General features: G+C 38.8%; 3 protein-coding genes across 5 annotated transcripts in view; 1 reads left to right on the top strand and 2 right to left on the bottom strand.

The window, feature by feature from the left end:
* LOC120422627 (leucine-rich repeat-containing G-protein coupled receptor 4) overlaps positions 1–18,655 on the top strand; it is a 55,302-nt gene that overhangs the window by 32,526 nt on the left and 4,121 nt on the right. Inside the window, exon 2 of one of the 2 annotated variants that reach the window (XM_039586122.2) lies at positions 11,546–11,602. The exons of the other annotated variant lie outside the window; for it this stretch is intronic. Within the exon in view, the coding sequence (XP_039442056.1) occupies positions 11,546–11,602 (57 nt within the window). The remainder of the gene's footprint in view (positions 1–11,545; positions 11,603–18,655) is intronic. 2 annotated transcript variants of the gene reach the window in all.
* On the bottom strand, positions 10,784–15,346 carry LOC120422630 (lysozyme c-1-like). The gene is made up of 3 exons (XM_039586128.1): positions 15,021–15,346; positions 11,114–11,452; positions 10,784–11,048 (listed from the first exon to the last, which is right to left on the bottom strand). Exons 2-3 carry the CDS (start codon positions 11,430–11,432, stop codon positions 10,909–10,911), a joined length of 459 nt encoding a protein of 152 aa, XP_039442062.1. The 5' UTR covers positions 11,433–11,452; positions 15,021–15,346; the 3' UTR covers positions 10,784–10,908.
* Positions 16,063–18,655, bottom strand: part of LOC120422629 (lysozyme c-1) — a 34,722-nt gene continuing 32,129 nt past the window's right edge. For both annotated transcript variants that reach the window (XM_039586126.2, XM_039586125.2), the window contains exons 4-5: positions 18,559–18,622; positions 16,063–18,423 (exon numbers count right to left, since the gene is read on the bottom strand). In XM_039586126.2, coding sequence (XP_039442060.1) covers positions 18,281–18,423; positions 18,559–18,622 — 207 coding nt within the window. In that variant the 3' untranslated portion in view covers positions 16,063–18,280. The remainder of the gene's footprint in view (positions 18,424–18,558; positions 18,623–18,655) is intronic.

Genomic DNA, 18,655 nt, shown 5'->3' with positions numbered 1-18,655 from the left:
GTGGTTGCCATTCAGTAAGTCAGTCAGTTGTTATTGCACCCGCGGGTGATTCGAGATTTGAACCAGCAGATACCAACTCGGACTACTGCCTACCCTTTTCGAGTTTCGAAAAAAAAAAATGCGGTCTTTGTGAGCAAGAATGTTAATTTTTCGCTGAAATAGGGTATGTTGTGCTTTTTTGGATCTTGAACCCTTAAAAAACTCTTAATTTAATCGACCGTCTTAATAGACATTTGAGGTTAGGTTTGGTTGGCTTTCGGTCTTTTGGGGAAAATCAAAACACTGATTTATTTTCTTCTTCAGTGATTTGATTTCCCCCAAAAGACCGAAAGTCAACCAAATTTGTCCTCAAAAGTCTTAAATTTGTCTCAAATTCTGAATTTTCATACTTTGTATAAACAAACATCGATTTTCTACCTAGATCAACTACACGTCACCCGACCCTACAAACGCCTCTCTCAGCTTGCAAAGTATTTGGTTCAAAACTGGTTCTCAAGCCCCTTTTTGGGAGACACGGTGGATAATCGTCAGCGCAGACCGTTCTGGTTCTGAGTCGCATGTGGGAGCCCAGATTGGCATCAACCGCGATGTCGTTTGTGTTGTGTGAAAATTTAGAAAACGCACAGCAGTAGGAAACCTTGGACTCGAATGATTGGAATTTAATTTAGTTAGAACTTGTTTTTGGAAGCAAACACGATAATTGGTACGAGATTGCACAAATCTTGAAAGGTGACAAAGATATCGTAATTCTAGATAAAAACCGGATCCGTGGCTCGATGGTTCCGTCTTCGGTCTCTTAAGCAGAAAGGTCAGGGTTCAGATTCCGGTCGTTCTCCTGAAATTTGAAATCTGGAATTGGATATAGAATATAAACAAAAAATACTGGAATCAGGTGGGATTCAAACTCGCACCATATGATTGGTTTTCTGGGACGCTAACCCGTTGGTCACCGGAAGATTCATACTCCAGGAGTGCATTCCATGGAATGATCAGATCAGTAATGTCGCACAAAGTTTCTAAGCTCAATAATAGGGAGATGGCGTCGCTATTTTTAAACCACATTTTCCACTTTTTCTCCATCGAAACCGACTACTTTATCGACTTCGTTTTGCTGGGCGAGATAGGACGCCGTCTATTTTTAGACGATGACTCAGCACTTTTCCACTCTTGCACTTAAAAAATCCAGATGGCAGCACGATCTAACGCCACGTCCCTTTTACACGCTGCTCTCTGATTTGCCCAATGGGATTGAAAGTCTATTTATAGATCGATGATCTTCCTGGTGCTTGCTTCTATGTTTAGGTGGGGCCAGACAATGACCAACAACCTCGGAATTTGGTCGCCATGTTTTCTGCCATTTTGAAATGAGTCGTAGGAAGTAGCGTGAAATCTTGCACTACCTAAAATCTGCGTACCGTCAACTGGGTCGAATCGGGACTACAGTCGGAATAGGGAAAGCAATTTTTAAAGCACTTAAAAGATTAAAACTTGGAAAATGATGAAGCCGTCGTTCGGCACAACCCTGACGCATTTATTTCCCTTGCCGGCGCCAACCTGGCAACTGCAAGCATTATGCTCGGGTAGTGTCTGCACGGTCAACCAAGCTAAGCTAAGCTAACTGAAGACTGCTTCATTCTGAAGAATTGACCATCCTAGAGAATGGATTTCTGGAAATGGCATTCAGGAAAATGATCTATTCTGGGCAATGGAATATGTTAATTTGAAAATATTGTAGTAAAAAGGCGTTTGAAATTAGATTTTCACCCAAACTTTGGCAAAGACAGTTATTTATAGTCGAGAAAAAACTAGTATCCAAATATTCCTTATTGCAACAACTCTCCTGAAGACACCAATGCTTCAGAACGGTATATTTTTTTCGGAAAAACAATTTTCCACTTAATTTTGGTATCTGGACACTGGTGCACTGGTCATGGCTGAATTCGGTATTGATCAGCATGATGAAGTGGTGATGATTTTTTCCTACTTTTCATTTGTGGACCATAATTGTAGTCGCTGAGAACTGAAAGTTTATTTTTTGGGACAGCAGTTTTAACCATGTTGGAGCACAATATTTTGATTTTTCTGGTTGGTTTCGGTTAGAACAGACTCAGACCAACAAAATGTGTACATCCATTTCCAAATTTAAAAGCTTTAAGTGCTCTAAAAACTGCTATCCCTATTCAGACTGTAGTCCCGATTCGCCCCAGTTAACGGTAATCGGGTGTATGACTATAACACAATTATTAAAAAAACCCTGTAATTTGCTGAATTAAATCTTTATCTTCTATCAATATTGTAAAAATCAGTTTATGAAATGACAAGTTGTCTTTCACAATTAATATCGCTATACTGCCCATGATCGCATAAATGTCCCATATGCATTTTCGTCACTTTTGAGTTATTGATGCAGTTTGGTTCAAAATCGTGTGCTCTTTCAAAAGAGCCTATAACATCCAGTACTTTGATCTAGAAATCAGGAGGAAATCTAGTTTTTTCGTGAAAACTTAACACGTAGCCTTATGTGTGGGACAAACTTGTTTTGCGTTTTTCTCAGCTTGCTGTTTTTGCATATGGGACATTTATGCGAACATGGGCAGTATACGTGTAATCACATGAACATTTCGTAACTTGTTTGCAATCTGGTGACACGTTTGATGAAAAAAGATAGGACGTACACACAAAAAAATATTTCCGAATGTTACATCATTTATGATGTAACACTTTTGCACGTCATTAAACATTTAAATTTAAATGCAATTTGATGTAAAATTGTCACAAATTATACGTAAAAACATGATTTTACGTGTGATTCAACCGTTTACGTCGAATCTCAAGTTTACATGAACTGAGTTTACATGAGATTCATTTTTTCTGTGTCGAGTAAATTCACATATTTTTTTCTGTGTATAACAAGATGGAACCTGCAATGCAGCAACATAAATTGAATTTCATTGATTTCACGAAATTCAAGCCTCAAAACCTCTCAACATTTTCGACCGACAACTGGTTTTGATTACCGAAAAGAGAGCCGCGGCTCAAAACCAAACGACTCTAAACGCTTCCAGCGAGCGATTCGTAACGTGAGCCCAAACTGAAAGGCAAGAACATGATACCGGCGACATGTGTTCGCGCGTTTAGAGCGACGTCAAACCCATTACAAAACCATGACGGCATCTTACGTTTTGTTGACGTTTTTTGTTTCTTTCATTTACGGTCACGGTTCTGTGCGCAAGTTCAAAAGAAATCTACGGCCGAGGTGAGTAACATGATCTCTTTCTCTCGCTCTGGTGAAGCACCTTTCGGGCGTTATCTTTTTTCCCATCACTTTTGACTCGCTGGAACGGAACTGATAAGATTGTGAGCAAATCTAGTCTCTTCCGTAAACATATTGTAGAACTATTTCGACTTGTTCAAATAATGCTATCTTTGTTGTTCTGTTTTTTTTTTTTTTTTTTTTTTTGAATTAAATATACTTTATTGAATCTTTCTTATAATAATTACATTTGGTTTACATAATAAGTGGTCAGCTGTGGCTCTTCAGCTTTAGTTTGCTTTTCGTGATTTAAACACTGTTCGTTTTCATAACTTTAAAAGTATATGATTTATCATTTTTGTAACACTAGGTACAATGAGGAAAAAAAATGTTAAGAAAACATAACCTAACCTAAAACTAACTTAAACTTACAATAAACTAAACCAATCCTTGAATCAAGGGGTATTCAGAAATAGAACATTTTTCCCTGAATTTCAAACATTTTTCTTGAATCTTCTGATCCAACATTTTTACTTCTGCTAATCCATGAACCTCACTTGATCTTGTCCAGCCAGGAACATTCAAAACCATTTTGAGTACCTTGTTTTGGACACGCTGGAGCTTCAATTTATGAGTTCTAGCGCAACATTCCCAAACAGGTACTGCATACTCAATAACGGGATAAATTATTTGTTTGTAAACTGCTAGCTTATTTTTCAAAGAAAGCTTTGATTTTCTGTTAATTAAAGGGTACAAGCACCTGATGAGAATGCTGCACTTATTCAATATTTTGTCTACATGCTGCCGAAACAAAAGTTTCGAGTCAAGTATGAGACCTAAGTAGACAACTTCCTTTGACCAGGGTATCGAAACATCATTCATTTTTATCAAAACATCATCCTTTGGGGCAAATCTGGCCGATTTGGAAAGTGGAAAAATGATGGTTTGAGTTTTGGCTGCATTTATGCGTATTTTCCAGTCGCCAAAGTATTCGGAAAGAACGTCAAGACCCTTCTGAAGACGGCCAACTAAATATCTGGTTATTTTACCCTTATAAATAACGGCAGTGTCATCAGCAAAAAGTGACAACACACCATTACCAGGAAGAGTAGGCAAATCAGATGTAAAAATATTGTACAGAAGTGGGCCAAGAATACTTCCTTGGGGAACCCCAGCATCAATGTTGAATAATCCAGAAGCAATCCCATTCAGAAAAACCCTGAACGATCTCTCCGAAAGATAGTGCTGGATAATTTTGATTAGATACATTGGAAAACCGTACAAATACAGTTTATGTATCAAACCATCATGCCAAACATTGTCAAAAGCCTTCTCAACATCCAACAAAGCCATAGCAGTTGATTTAGACTCAAGCTTGTTCTGCTTGATAATTTTAGTTACTCTCGTAAGTTGATGAGCAGTATTATGTCCCTTACGGAAGCCAAACTGCTCATTCAAAATTATATTATTATCGTTGGTAAAATCCAAAAGCCTTGAATAGATGACCTTCTCAAAGAGTTTGGACAGACTACTCAAAAGACTAATGGGACGATAACTTGTTGGCGATGTTGGATCTTTTTGAGGCTTCAAAATTGGTATGACTTTGCCCAGTTTCCAATTGGTGGGGAAGTAACCAAGTTGCAAACATTTATTGAAAATATTGGCTAGATGTTGAAAGAACTGATCACTCTGTTTTTTCAACACTAGATTAAAAATGTTATCAAAGCCAGGAGCTTTCATATTTTTCATTTGTTTTACTGCAACTTTGACTTCCTCACCAGAAACATGGGAATCTGCAGGAAATTCAAAGGTAGAGTTATTAATTGTTGAAATACTATTGGCAACTGATGTTTCTTTACGGCTGGTCATGGAAGCGCCAAGATTATGAGAACTAACAAAATGAAGCCCAAGTGCATTTGCCTTTTCCTCGGATGTAATCAAGGGAGAATCCTCAACAATAAGAGGAGGAATAGGCTTTGGTTTGTTTTTAAGAACTTTAGAAAGTTTCCAAAATGGTTTTGAATAATTCCCAAGCTGGCTTACATGTTTTGAAAATTCTTGATTTCTGATATTGTCAAGTCGGTCTTGTATGATTTTGTTCAAATTGTTCACTGAAATCTTTTTGTCATAGTCCCCAGTCCGTTGATATTGTCTCCTATAAACATTCCTAAGTCTTATCAAGTGTTTAGTATCTACGTCAATATCAGTTACCTTAAAATTAACAGGAACCTCCCGAACGTTGGCAGCCTCTGCTTGGTTGATAGCCTGCTGGATCACCTCCAGCGAACGATCAATATCGGCAGAAGTTTCAGGGTGTTGATCATAGTCGATGTTGCTGTCGACCACTTGCTGAAACTGCTGCCAGTCAACGTTGTGGTAATCTTTCCGGGTTGGTTGCCGCTGCGGAGTAACGGAAGCTCCAACCTCCACAACCACCGGATAGTGATCAGAACTCAGCTCTTCAAACACCTCAGGATGAGCCACGTTCTCAGCCATATTGGTAATGAAGAAGTCGATGATTGAGTGATTTCCAGACCGAGCCACCCTCGTTGGACGATCTGGACTCACAACGTTGTAGTATCCGTTTTGCAGATCGTTGTGCAGAATCACTCCGTTCCGATTCCTCCTGCTGTTGCCCCAAACTTCATGCTTCGCGTTGAGGTCACCAGCGATGATGTATTTTGCACTCCGCCGTGTCAGCTTCTGGATATCGCTCTTCAGTTTTGCTGCTGAACCATCTCTGGAATTCACCTGACGTGGGCAGTATGCAGCAATGAAGAGTACTGGGCCAACCGAAGTGGGAATTTCCACCCCAACGGCCTCGATGATGTCCAGCTTGAAGTGTGGCAGCCGGCGTGGCTTGAGATCACGATGAACAGCGACAAGCACACCTCCTCCTCCAGAGGTGGTCCTGTCGAGCTGCGTCGCGATCTTGTAGTTTTGCAGATAAACTTTTTCACCGGGCTTCAGATGAGTTTCCGTGATGGCAGCTACGTCGATCTCCTTCTCGCGAAGAAAATCCACCAGCTCTAAGTTCTTCCTCCTAATGGAGCAAGCGTTCCAATTCAGCATCTTGAGGGACCTACGATCCATACTGGATGACGAACGAGGTCAGCACTTCAATCTGCTGGGTCTTGGTTTTGCATCCACGCAGTGCAGCGGACATCTGTTTGAAAATATTGAGGAGTTCGGTTGAGGTGTAAAGATCATTACCATTTTCCTCAACTGCTGGTTCTTGGGTTGGTCTTGGCTCCTGGCTGAAGCCCGGTGGTGGCGGTCTCGACTCCTGGCTGGAACCCGGCCGTGGATGATTCATCTCAGCTCTCTTCCTGGGATCCAACGGCAACGGTGCCAAGTTTGGGACCTGGCGTCGCGGTTGAAGAGGTGGAAAATTTTGCTCCACCAGGGCTGGAGGAGTTCTACGACGCTGAGGCTGATTCTTCGTCGATGCTTGCTGCCGAATTTTCACGAACTCAGCTCTCTTGGGGCACTTTCGGTCGGTTGACGAGTGCTCACCGTTGCAGTTGAGGCACTTCACCAGCGAATCTTGGATGCACTGGGATGTGATGTGCGCATCGGTACCACATTTGGCGCAACGACGCTTCAGGTGGCAGTTCTTACCTCCGTGCCCGAAACCCAGGCAGTTGAAGCATTGTGTGACGTCACGGTGCACTGGTCGGTATCGCTCCCACGACACGATAATGTTGAAAACCGCTCGGATTGCCTTCAGCTCAGGAAGCGTCGTCGATCCCTTAGCCAAATGCAGCAGGTAGAGCTGGTCACGGTACTTGATGTCTTTGTTGCGTCGGCTCATTTTGTGCACGGCCAACACATCCAGTTTCAAAACTTTTAGCTCGGCAGCTAATTCCTCCACTGGCATGTCGTACAGACCTCTGACGACGATTTTGTACGGCTTATCCATGACGACATCATGGGTAAAGTACTCCGCCTCGTTTTCGGTCAAGTATTCCTTGACCAGTTGATAGTGCTGCCTGGATTGCACCAGCACCTTAAATCCGTCCAGACACAGACGAATGTTGCCTTGGACTTTCCCAGACTTGATGAGTTCAACCAGCCCCGCTCGAAAGTCGATCGTTGCTGCTGATTGCCGTACATAAAAAGGAGGCAGTTTCTCCTTTCGCTGTTTCACTTCATTCTCCTTTGCTTCCGCTACCTGGTCCTCGTCAGGCAGTCCAGCAAACTTGTTGTTCTTCAATAGCTGCTCCTCGTGCGATGAAGAGTTCTCCTCCTCCTCATCCATCGGTACAGTACCGTCGCTCTTTTTCGTCTTTTTGCTGTTCGATGTCACTTCCAAAAGCACCTTCCTCTTGGAAATCCCCGGTTTTTGGCCATCAGTTGAGGCCTCAACCTTCCTTTTGGAAATTCCCACTTTTTTGCCTGCTTGAGCCGCAGGTAGGGCGATATTGCCGGCGTTTTGCGCCGGGACGCGACGAGTCATGTTGAATCAGACAACCTTCTCCAACGAATGCTCGGATAACAATGGTTTGTTGTTCTGTTGATGTTTTATTGCTGTACTAGTTTGGGGACCATCCATAAACCACGTGGACACTTTAAGGGGGGGGGGGGGGAGGGGTGCGATTGTCCACGATCCATACAAAAAAGTTTTTTTTTGTATGGACAATTGTCCACGAGGGGGGGGGGGGGGTAACAGATTCCCAAAAAAGTGTCCACGTGGTTTATGGATGGTCCCTTGTGAACGAGCGGGAAGTGCGTTTCTATGGACAAACTGGAGGAGGGCTTTTGCTCCAACTTCCGGTGAATAATTGGCACTTTTATTCAAACACTCACAATTATTGTGGATAATTGGCTAGAATTATTTAGTGTAAATCGTATGCAAATGTATTATTCACGGTCTGTTAACTATTTTCACTCTGCCTTAAAACAAATTGAATACAAAATTAACCACCTCCAACATTGTTCACGCAACTAATTGTGAAATTCTCCAAATGACCCGGTCAAATCAAAACGCCGGCCCCCAACCTATGACAAATGGCAACAAACGACATCAAAAGGCCATATACGTTACCATATAAACACACCTGAAAAGCCATCAATCATTCGCGATATTCCAGCTGTCTCGGCCATTTAAGTCAACCCGCGTTTGGCGGATTTCGCTGGAAAGCACCCAGTCATGCTAGGCTCAGCCGGTATCTTGGCGAGCGATTTAGTTTTTTTCGTCTTCTGTGGCTTAAGAGCCCAAAAAAAGCTCAAGCCATAGAGTTGATTTATTGATTCCTGTCTGCGAGGCGCAATATAACACCCTCCCCTGACCTGACGTCTTATTTGGCAAGGTTTTTTTTCTTGTTGATGAGCGCCGACGTACAGGTTCATGATATTTTATCGTTAAAAGTTATCACATTAGTGACAAAAAACGCATGATTAAATTTGCGTAATAAACGGTATCAGGTGCTAAGAAATAACTAGAAAAAAACATAATTAATTCGATCACAATCTTTTACAGGAAATGTCAAAATGATCAAATGTGAATTTATTCGCAATTTTCTGTGTGCCTATATCTTATACACTAGGTTCCCAAAGAACACACAATTTAAAAATGCATAATTTTAGAACCTTTGCAATTTTTCTTTACTCAATTGTATAATATTTTGGAACATGGCTTTTTATGGGAAATTTAATCTGCAATAACCCAAAAGGGTTATTTTTTCATTTAGAACATTTTTGCATTCTGCAATTTCATGTTTTTTGTAACTTTGCACTTTTTTGGAGTGTAACAACGTTCTACAAAGTTGTAGAGCAGACAATTCTAAAAGTTTTGCTTGGCATAGCATAGCATTGGTGTCTACCAGTAGTTGCTACTCCGTTATTTACCAGGACCCCCCAAAAATTGCTCCATGAAACATGACCAAATAATTTGACAATAAACAGAAAAAAAGATGGAGATAATGATGACAGATTTTGTGTCAAAAAATGTGTAATATTGCATCAGGAACTGGTAAATTTTCATTGTCCACATTAAAAAAAAATGTAATATTACTCAAAAAAGAAGTACTATTCAACCTACCAAATTTACAACCTTACAGTATTCCAATTGTTTTTCTTTGCAGTGTACGAATTTTGGTTTAGCAACTGTTGCTAGGCTTATCTATGACCAAAGAGGCAATTTTGCATCATTTGTTCGTCCATTTCAATCTTGTAAAAATTTTGACAGCTGTCTATACAAAAATGCTTTCAAAATATTCAAAAAAAATATTTTGAGTACGGTTTTTAGATCGACACATTACACATTTTAAAAATAAACCTATGTTATATTTTTTTACTGAAAAAATGCGCGAAAATATATTTTTTTTTGGAGCTTCAAAATAAAATGGGAAATTTTGAAGCTCTTTTGAAAAAAGATAAATTTTAAAAAATTATAGAAAACATATTTTTTCAATTTTCATTTTTTTTAATGTTAAAGTATGCCATTAGTCCTAAAATAGACTGCAAATTTTGAAATGAAAAATTTAGATCATTCTGTAATTTTATACACACAACCTTTAAAAACCCCCTTGGAGTTAATTATTAATTGTTTTTAATGAAATGAGTTTACGAAATAGTTTATGCAACAAGTTGCAAAACGAATATTTTTTTAGCGTGAGTCGTTGTCGGAAAACAAAAAGAAGCAGTATAAATTCCGAATGATCAAATCGGTTCTGGTTGAGAATGTAACTCTTTCAATTCGGATTTGCTGCTCAAAAAAACTTTCGAACATTTTTATTTTTCCCGTGTCTAGGAGGGCATTTTGAGAAACTTTTGTTCTACGAATAACTTTACTTCTTTTGTTTTATATTTTTCTTGTTGCATTTTTAGTCTTTAAATTTGCATTTATCTTGTTTAATTCTCGTTGTAATTGTTGTAATTACATTTTTCTTAAAGCTAAGAGTAATTACAGAGGATCTTGTGTGTAAATGTTAGTGGGAAGGGAGCCGATTTCCAACGAGTTCCATAAACATGTTTTACCACTTCGAAAAATAATTGAATTTCATTCATTTTCCTTTTGAATGCTGCAATCTAACGTAGAATGTTCAAAGGCCAAAATAGAATTGTGAATTCTATATTTTTCTCCTATTCCTACATGAACCGTCAGCTATGTTTCATTTTTACAAACCAGCAGCTCACGTGGGAAACCTTGAAGCTCACGTGTTCAAACCTCTTAATCGCTCAGAGGCTTACCAACAACCAACCGTTTTACAAAATAACCACTGCGTTACCTTTACTAACTCGTTTTTCCAAATTGGAAGAAAACTCGCTTCGGTGGACTTGGGCATTAAAACCACCACCGCTTCGAAGATCACCCCGAAAAAGGGCTCAACAAAAGTAAAAGGAGTTCCAAGCAGCAGCGGTGGACACGTGGAACCAGAAATGGCAATTCAAGTTGGGAAATGAAATTGGCACCAAACCGGCCCAACCACGCCATAACGGGAGACTTGTGTAAACGAGCGGCAGCACAGGCGAGGAACTTTACGACCAGCTGTTCTTTTGGTTCTTGTATTTGATGGGTTTTAAATGTTTGTTTTTAAACTGGCTTATAAAATGCGTTTTATTTTTTAGGAATTAATCGTTATCACATATTGTACGTTTGTGTCTTTTTGAGCACGTTTCACTTGACTGATATATTGCACTTGGTTTCCCCCTTAAACGTTACACTTGGAAATGTTGGGCAGTTCTTTGCCCTTGCACTTTTTCTGCCACAAGTTCCACCCGTTGAAACCGTACTGCATCTGGATCTTCTTCACGCACTCAATGTCGTCAGTGATGTTATCGTTGATGAAATCTAAAATAAGAAAAAAAGTTATTTAAAATTCAGCAAACCACCTGAAACTCAAAGAAAGTACCCACCCTCGCACTTCATGTTGCACTTGCCACCCTTGCGGCCCTCCCGGCACCACTCCTTGCTGTTGATCTGGAAGATGCCGTAGCTGGCGCTCATGTTGGCCAGCTTCGTGACCTTGGTCGTGTTGAGGCCACTTTCGGCGTTCGCCAGGCAGATCCAGTGGCCGTAGAAGGTGCGCGAGATGCCATTCTTGCCCAGCTCCTTGGCCAGCTCGCACTTGGTGAAGACTTTGGCCGAGGTGCCGCTGAACAGGGTGCTGGCGGCAACGAGGACCACCAACAGCAGGGTGGGCAAGGTGCGGTTCAGGTTGGTTGTGGATGGCATTATGTTTGTGTTTTGGTTATCTGTTCAGTTAAGAAAATGAAGGATATTATTTTAATGACAGTGTTTTATTGAAACCGATTAACTGATATTGATTTTTCTTTTTCTATTTGCAGGTACACATTGGACCGAAATGAAGCGAAGAAATTCATATCGTGTGGGACATCTTCACGGTAATTCACATTAATGTGTAGATATTATTTTTAACACTGAATCTAATTACAGAATTGTGTAAGAGTATACGTTTTCAAAAATAATTATGAAGATTAATTTAAATTTTAGGTGCACCTTCTCTAAGCCAAACTAAATATTTCTAGAGATTATTTTGGAAAGGTCCTACAAACTCTAGATTTCTCATATTTACCGCGAAAGGTCAATAGAATGTGTAATTTAATTTGGGATCTTCAAATTTTTAATTTGAAGTTTAATTTTTTTAATGAGTAGACTACTCCAATAATATGTAAAGTTCAATTTTGACTGTTGAAGTCGTCGTCAATTTGAAATTTTAATTGTTTAATTACGTTTTTAAAGTAATACTTCAGTGACAAAAGATTGGATAAAGAAAGTTCAAACACTAAAATCACAGTAAATATTTAGAAATCACCAGACTATATTTGCGATTTTTCTATCAACTCACAAGAAATCGGAATTAGGGATAATTTTAGTACCCGTCATGAATCTGTGGTCCAGTTTGCGATACCTCGCGAAGTGAGGGAGGAACGAATAATTCCATTTTTTATCATTTTTAACTCTAGACATTCGATTTTAGATTTTTTTCATTTTGATTTAGTGAAGCTTTTTACAAGCTTTATTTACATACAAAAGAATTAAATTTAAATTTTTAGTTTTTGCATAGACTTTTGTAGGCTGGTCACACAAAATGGGCATGTATCCATGTGAATGTATCTTGAAAAAAGATTTTCTGACCGATTTGGTATCTTCGCCAAAGTTGTTATGATCAGGGTATTTCAGTTAAAAACAGTTGAGGACCATCCAGAAACCACATGGATGCTTTAGGGGAGGGGAGGGGGAGGGGGGTATGGAAAATTGTACAAGAGGGGGAAGAGGGAGTGTTAGATGTCCATAAAAGTGTCCACGTTATTCATGGATGGTCTCTTGCACAGATAAATAATTTTTCGATTTTTTATTTCATTTTCATTTCAAATTTAAGGGGTTACATACATGTAAATCAGCAAAAATATCAGAGGTTGGTTTGAGCAAACACATAAGCTTTTTTCAAAATTTGTTTCAAGGCATTAAAATATACATTTTCATCTTTCAACAAAACAAATTCGAAGACATTTGGTTGTATCATTGCCGAGATATAGCTATTTGAAGTTAGCAGTTTCAAAAAACGGGTGCCACGATATCTCAACACTGTCTTGACCAAATTGGCTCAAAATTTTGGTGAAGACTCGTTAAACTCGTCTCGTGTGCATGACGAATGCCGATTTTCAAAAAGTTTATTTTAAAAAAAGATAAAAATATTTGTCTGTTTTTCATTTAAAAAATCACCAGTTTTTGATTTTTGTATTTTTTGAAAATTCAAAATTTCAAAATCGGGCTTCGTCATGCACACGGGACATGTCTTGGGAGTCTTCACCCAAAATTTTAGCCAATTTGGTCCGTCCCATCTCGAGATATCGTGGCACCCGTAAATCAAATTGGTGTTCAGAGAAAAACGCTCAAAAAGTTAGACAGTTGGCTTTGCGCATGGCAAAATTCTGAGCTTAAATCGTCTCTAACTCACTTAATTAATGAAATATCTTCATAAAACTTTCAGGAGTGATTGAAAATTATCTTTGAAGTGGATTTAATAAATTTTCTGCAATATGAAATTTTGTGATTTTCTACATGTATGTAACCCCTTAAACAGTCAAAAACCATGTTTTCAATTTCGGGGTTTTTGTATGATATTTATGATAGGATGGTACAAAATCTGAACTGTAAAAATGTATTTTTAACCTTCCACTGCCCAAATTTTGTTTCGAATTTTTTTATTTTTCCCATGTTCACATGGCTTACACTACTACTTCTTGTCTGTTCAATTTTTAAATTTTTTGCAGTCACTTTTTTATTTTTTTAGCATGTTTTTCACTTTTTTACTCTAGAATGAGTCCATTTTCATTTTAATTGTTTAAAAATGCTTATAGGCAGAGTCTGGGGCAATACAAAAATTACTGCACACATTTTTTTTATATAATATAGAAAATATTAGGCCAGTACAAATTTTATCTAACGTTTAAAACATTGGCAAAGTCACATAATACAAGTCACACTTCCAATCCAAACATTTTCTTCAATTTTAAGAGTTATTCTTTCTAATGCTTTTTAAAAATCGAAAATTGGTTGAAAAATTGTGTTTTGGAGAATTTTTAGATCGAAGCAGGTCTAGAGGCCGGGTTGGGTTGTAAAGGGTTGAATATCCCAGAATATTTTGAAACTTTATTTTTCATGTGATATCGAATTTGCATTCGCAAATTACGACACATTTTTTTAACTAAATTCATAGTTTTCAAATAAAATGCATGTTTTGGCAAAAATCTTCGAAAATTATCCTTTTTGCATTTTACGAATATTTATTAAAGAAGCAGGAGCCTTTAAGAGTTGAAACTTTCTGGAGGGTTTTCTTATGATCAAAGAAGCCATTTTGCATCATTGTTTGTTAAATGTCTCCATGCATTTTTGGCAGCTGTACTAAAATCTGAATTTCAGGAAGGGAATTCATGAAAAATAAGTCACACTGACTGTAGAGAAAAACACCCATTTTGATATTAACTTTTTTCACAAATAGAATTTTTTCCAAATACCTTTTTTTTATTTTGGTTGTTTTTTTTTTGTACATTTTTACTAGAGGACCAAGAAAAAAAATCCTACCGAAATATTTTTTTTAAATTTATGGCTTTTCAAACATGGTTCCCATGTCCATAATCCACGAGGACTCCTTTCTGGAAATCTTTTAAATTTGGATCTAAAAATAAATCTTTTAACATTTCATTGCCAAATGTTTCGAAAAAATGGAAATGTACACTCTCAAGAAGATAACTCTTAGAGTTAGTTCTTTTGTATGGTTCAAATTCGTTGGCTCTTTCAGAAAACCCAAAAAATTTCAGTATTTCCAGTTCCAGAATTCTGGAGGAAATCCACGTAGCCTTATGTGTGGGTCAAACTTATTTTGCGAACATTTAAACCTTGCGCTTAGAACCTTTTGAAAGCTAACCCGAGATGTTAACTTCCAACAAAAAAGTTCCCGGAAAATTTCCGTGGTTCACAAAAACACGCCACATACGAGATATCAAACGATCACACACCGAAAGTGGCACAGAAACAAAAACAAACATCCCCACTTAGTTACAGCGGCAGCTATCGAGTATGTGTACCGGGGGCACTAGTACAGGTATTAAATGCTAATTTTGGCGCGGTATTTGTAGATCCGCACCAACACTCGCACCCGGTTTTGTTTGTTTCACTCCCGTATGATGTGGGGATTATCGTTTTCGTCGCGGTGTCACTTAGCCACTAACTAACCCGAATGAAGTGTGGTGGTGTGCTGTAACCTGATTTGAATATTAAACGCAGGTCAACACTCACCTGAGCAAATGGATTTCCCTTCGGCACTTTGGATACGTATGGTCTAGTTGAATGTTCTGGAACAGCGGTTTCGAACCTCGACTCGACTTCTTCGGAGATCACAGCTCTTGTGCGTTCAGTTCTTCGATCTACCCGGCTTCTTATTGCAGTCTCCAGGTGTTTATCGTATCCACAATGTTTGTACTTTATCGATCTGCAAATACGATTTTCTCTCTGGCCGGCGAGTTGACCCGACGAGTGTTTGCCATCGACTTGGAGGGGCCCTAATTACGGCGGCCGCGTGGTGGACGACACGCGCTTGTACTATAGCTGCCGATCCGATCGAAAGTGATGATGATAATGACTCTCGCAACCCATGGGCTGGGAGACCAGCTAAGCAAATGTTCTCTCCCTCTCATTCTCTCTCTCGTACACCTAGCGCCAATCGCTTCGTACTTTTTCGCAGTAATTTTCGTGAGAGAATGCTATAAAAAACAAAAGTTTACGCGTGAGCCTGTAGTAACCGCGAAAAGATCAACCGCGATCGTGCGTCAACAGAGAACTGATCGGCAAAGGAGAGAGAGGAAGGGAGAGAACGAGTTCGATTCCGACGGAGAATCCGGGGAATCCCCACGTGCCTGCTGCTACATTAATGGTCAGTGATTTCTGTGTGTGAATGTGTGTGGTTGTTTGTTGTTTTGGGGCTTGTCCCGTGGACCGGAACGAGATCGGCTTCGTGTCGTGTTTGCTCGCCGAAGATCGTTTCGGTGTTTTCAAAGAACGTGGGTAGTACAAACAGAGGACCCGTCTCAAGTGTGATGCAAAAACGTGTTATCGGAAACAGATGACGCGCTTGCGGCGGGGGTGTTGATAAAGTTGTAACGGGAACGGTGATTTGATTGCTTGGTAATGGAAATTTGCTGTTCGATGGAAGTTGGTTTATCGCAGGCTCTAAATTCTAAGAACACGCTGAAACCCATTTCAGATTTAGGAATTTAGGAATTATTAAATATTTACGGTACTTTTTATCTCGGTGAACCTTTGAATTTTTTGTCGGGGTAGGGAGCCTATTATCCAAAATTTGAAACAAAAACATCAAAAAATGGTTTTATAGTGTTACATGTTTTGCTTTCTAATCTAATCTAATTTAACCCTTTCAGGCCTGAATTTTTCTGAGCTGTGTTAATCTACAATTTTGGTACCAGTAGTTAAATTCTTCCATGAGTAAACAGAAACAGGCAAAATAAAGTTACATTTCATTATTGGACGTTCTGGGTCCTCCAAAGTGTCCTGGAATACAGATCTTGGAGTCTACCGCCGTTACAACACGATTCTACCAAGTTTCCGATTATGGTTCATAATCAGTGATGTCCCTGGGACCCTTTGGCAACACTATGAGCTATGTGGATCACTTTTGGGATGTTCTGGGTCCTTCAAAGTGTCCTGGAATTCAGACCTTGGAGTATGCCGCCGTTACAACACGATTCTACCAAGTTTCCGATTATGGTTCATATTCAGTGATGTCCCTGGGACCCTTTGGCAACACTATGAGCTATGTGGATCACTTTTGGGATGTTCTGGGTCCTCCAAAGTGTCCTGGAATACAGATCTTGGGGTATGCCGCCGTAACAACACGATTCTACCAAGTTTCCGATTATGGTTCATATTCAGTGATGTCCCTGAGACCTTTTGGCAACACTATGAGCTATGTGGATCACTTTTGGGATGTTCTGGGTCCTCCAAAGTGTCCTGGAATACAGATCTTGGGGTATGCCGCCGTAACAACACGATTCTACCAAGTTTCCGATTATGGTTCATATTCAGTGATGTCCCTGGGACCCTTTGGCAACACTATGAGCTATGTGGATCATTTTTGGGATGTTCTAGGTCCTCCAAAGTGTCCTGGAATACAGATCTTGGAGTCTAGTAATGCTAAAGGGTGCCAGCTCCTGTCTTAGTGGTACGGGTTTCGCTTTGTAAGCAAAAGGATAGCTTGAATCCCACATGATCCACATAGCTCAGAGTGTTTCCAAAGGGTCCTAGGGACATCACTGAATATGAACCATAATCGGAAACTTGGTAGAATCGTGTTGTTACGGCGGTAGACTCAAAAACAATAACTAATAGTTATTAACTATACAATTTTTAACAAACAAAAATTATAATAAGTCAAATAAACACATATTTGAAAGTTATCTTTGTTTTTAACTCCTAAAATCAAGAAATATGAATCTAGCAACACTAGTTCTTTTATTTATTTACTTCAATTCAATTCAATTCGGTTTTATTTGTGAATAATCCAAGTTACAATGAGTTCATTTAGGTATATAACAGAGTTTTGGTGTTCCTTTCAGCTGTGTTTTACATCGTAATTCAATGTATTTATTTACTTCAAAAAGAACCCAATCATAAAAAAAATACTTTTACTTTTTATCTTTTATCAAATATTAGTTCCGGCCCGCCACTGCTTCAGAAAAATCAAAACTGGCCCGCAGCGCCAGAAGGTTGGGCACCCCTGGTTTAAAAAAATAGTTGCGATGATAATTCTTATTTCGAATCCCGGGGTGACTTTGATAGTCATAGTTTTTCTTGTTAAAATCAAATTTCACTAAGGCTGCTGATAAATTTTGTAAGAAAAAAAAATCTATTTTTATGTTAAGTTAAATAAGCTTTTTAACAAAATACATTTAAATTTTAGGTAAAATTGTAAAAACTCACAGTTTTGCCCAGAATTCGTTAAAACTAGTTTTGTTTATAAAATTATCGATTCATATTAAATTTTAAACTGAATTCGAAGCACGAATCAAAAGTTTTCACACTTTATATGAAATTTGTTCTACTGAAAATGCCTATAAATTTGAAGCTTGTTTTGAATTATTTTTCAAAAACACATAGTATTTATTATTTACAAACATATTTTACCTTCTCCTAGTGGAAAATTGTCCAAAGAATCCGAAATCGCATTCCGTTTTCCGATTCGAAATCATGTTCATTGAGAAAATCATGACACTTTGAGAAGATTAAAATAATGCTTATCATTAACATTTTCTTAATTATAGTTAACTAACTTTTACTTTTTCAAAAATTTATGAAAACTTCTTCTTGAAGTGCTTTGGACACTTCTCTACCATGGTCAGTATGATTCCATAGCATTCCGTACGTATTTAGTTTGTACTCTTCATTTCTCTTTTGATTTAGTTTTTTCTGTGGTTTTACCCCAACAACAATTCTTTATTCGTAGTAAACAAAATATAATCACTCATCATTCCACCACTGCATCATCAATTCCAACAACCGGAAATGTCCGGCAGCCGTTTGTTCTGCTTGCACTTGGTCGTCCAGCCCTTCCAGTACGAAAATCCGTGATCGCGGTAGATCTGCTTGGCACACTCGATATCATCGGTGATGTCGTCCGTGAGGTAGTCTGCGAATGTTTAAAAGTCATAATTAATTACGCGACAGCAATCAACATAAAACCCGATGATGACTAATTGTGCACAAATATGCCAGGGGATTATGAGTTCCCGAGAAGATCGCATAACTTCGATTCTTCACTCACCTTCACAATCTTTATTGCACTTCCCACCTTTTCTTCCCACGCGGCACCACTCCTTGCTGTTGATCTGCAATTTGAAACATCATTCGAGTTGAACAGC

Source organism: Culex pipiens, chromosome 3 (genome assembly GCF_016801865.2).
Source record: "Culex pipiens pallens isolate TS chromosome 3, TS_CPP_V2, whole genome shotgun sequence".
Classification (NCBI taxonomy): domain Eukaryota; kingdom Metazoa; phylum Arthropoda; class Insecta; order Diptera; family Culicidae; genus Culex; species Culex pipiens.
This window is presented reverse-complemented; position numbering and strand designations above follow the sequence as displayed.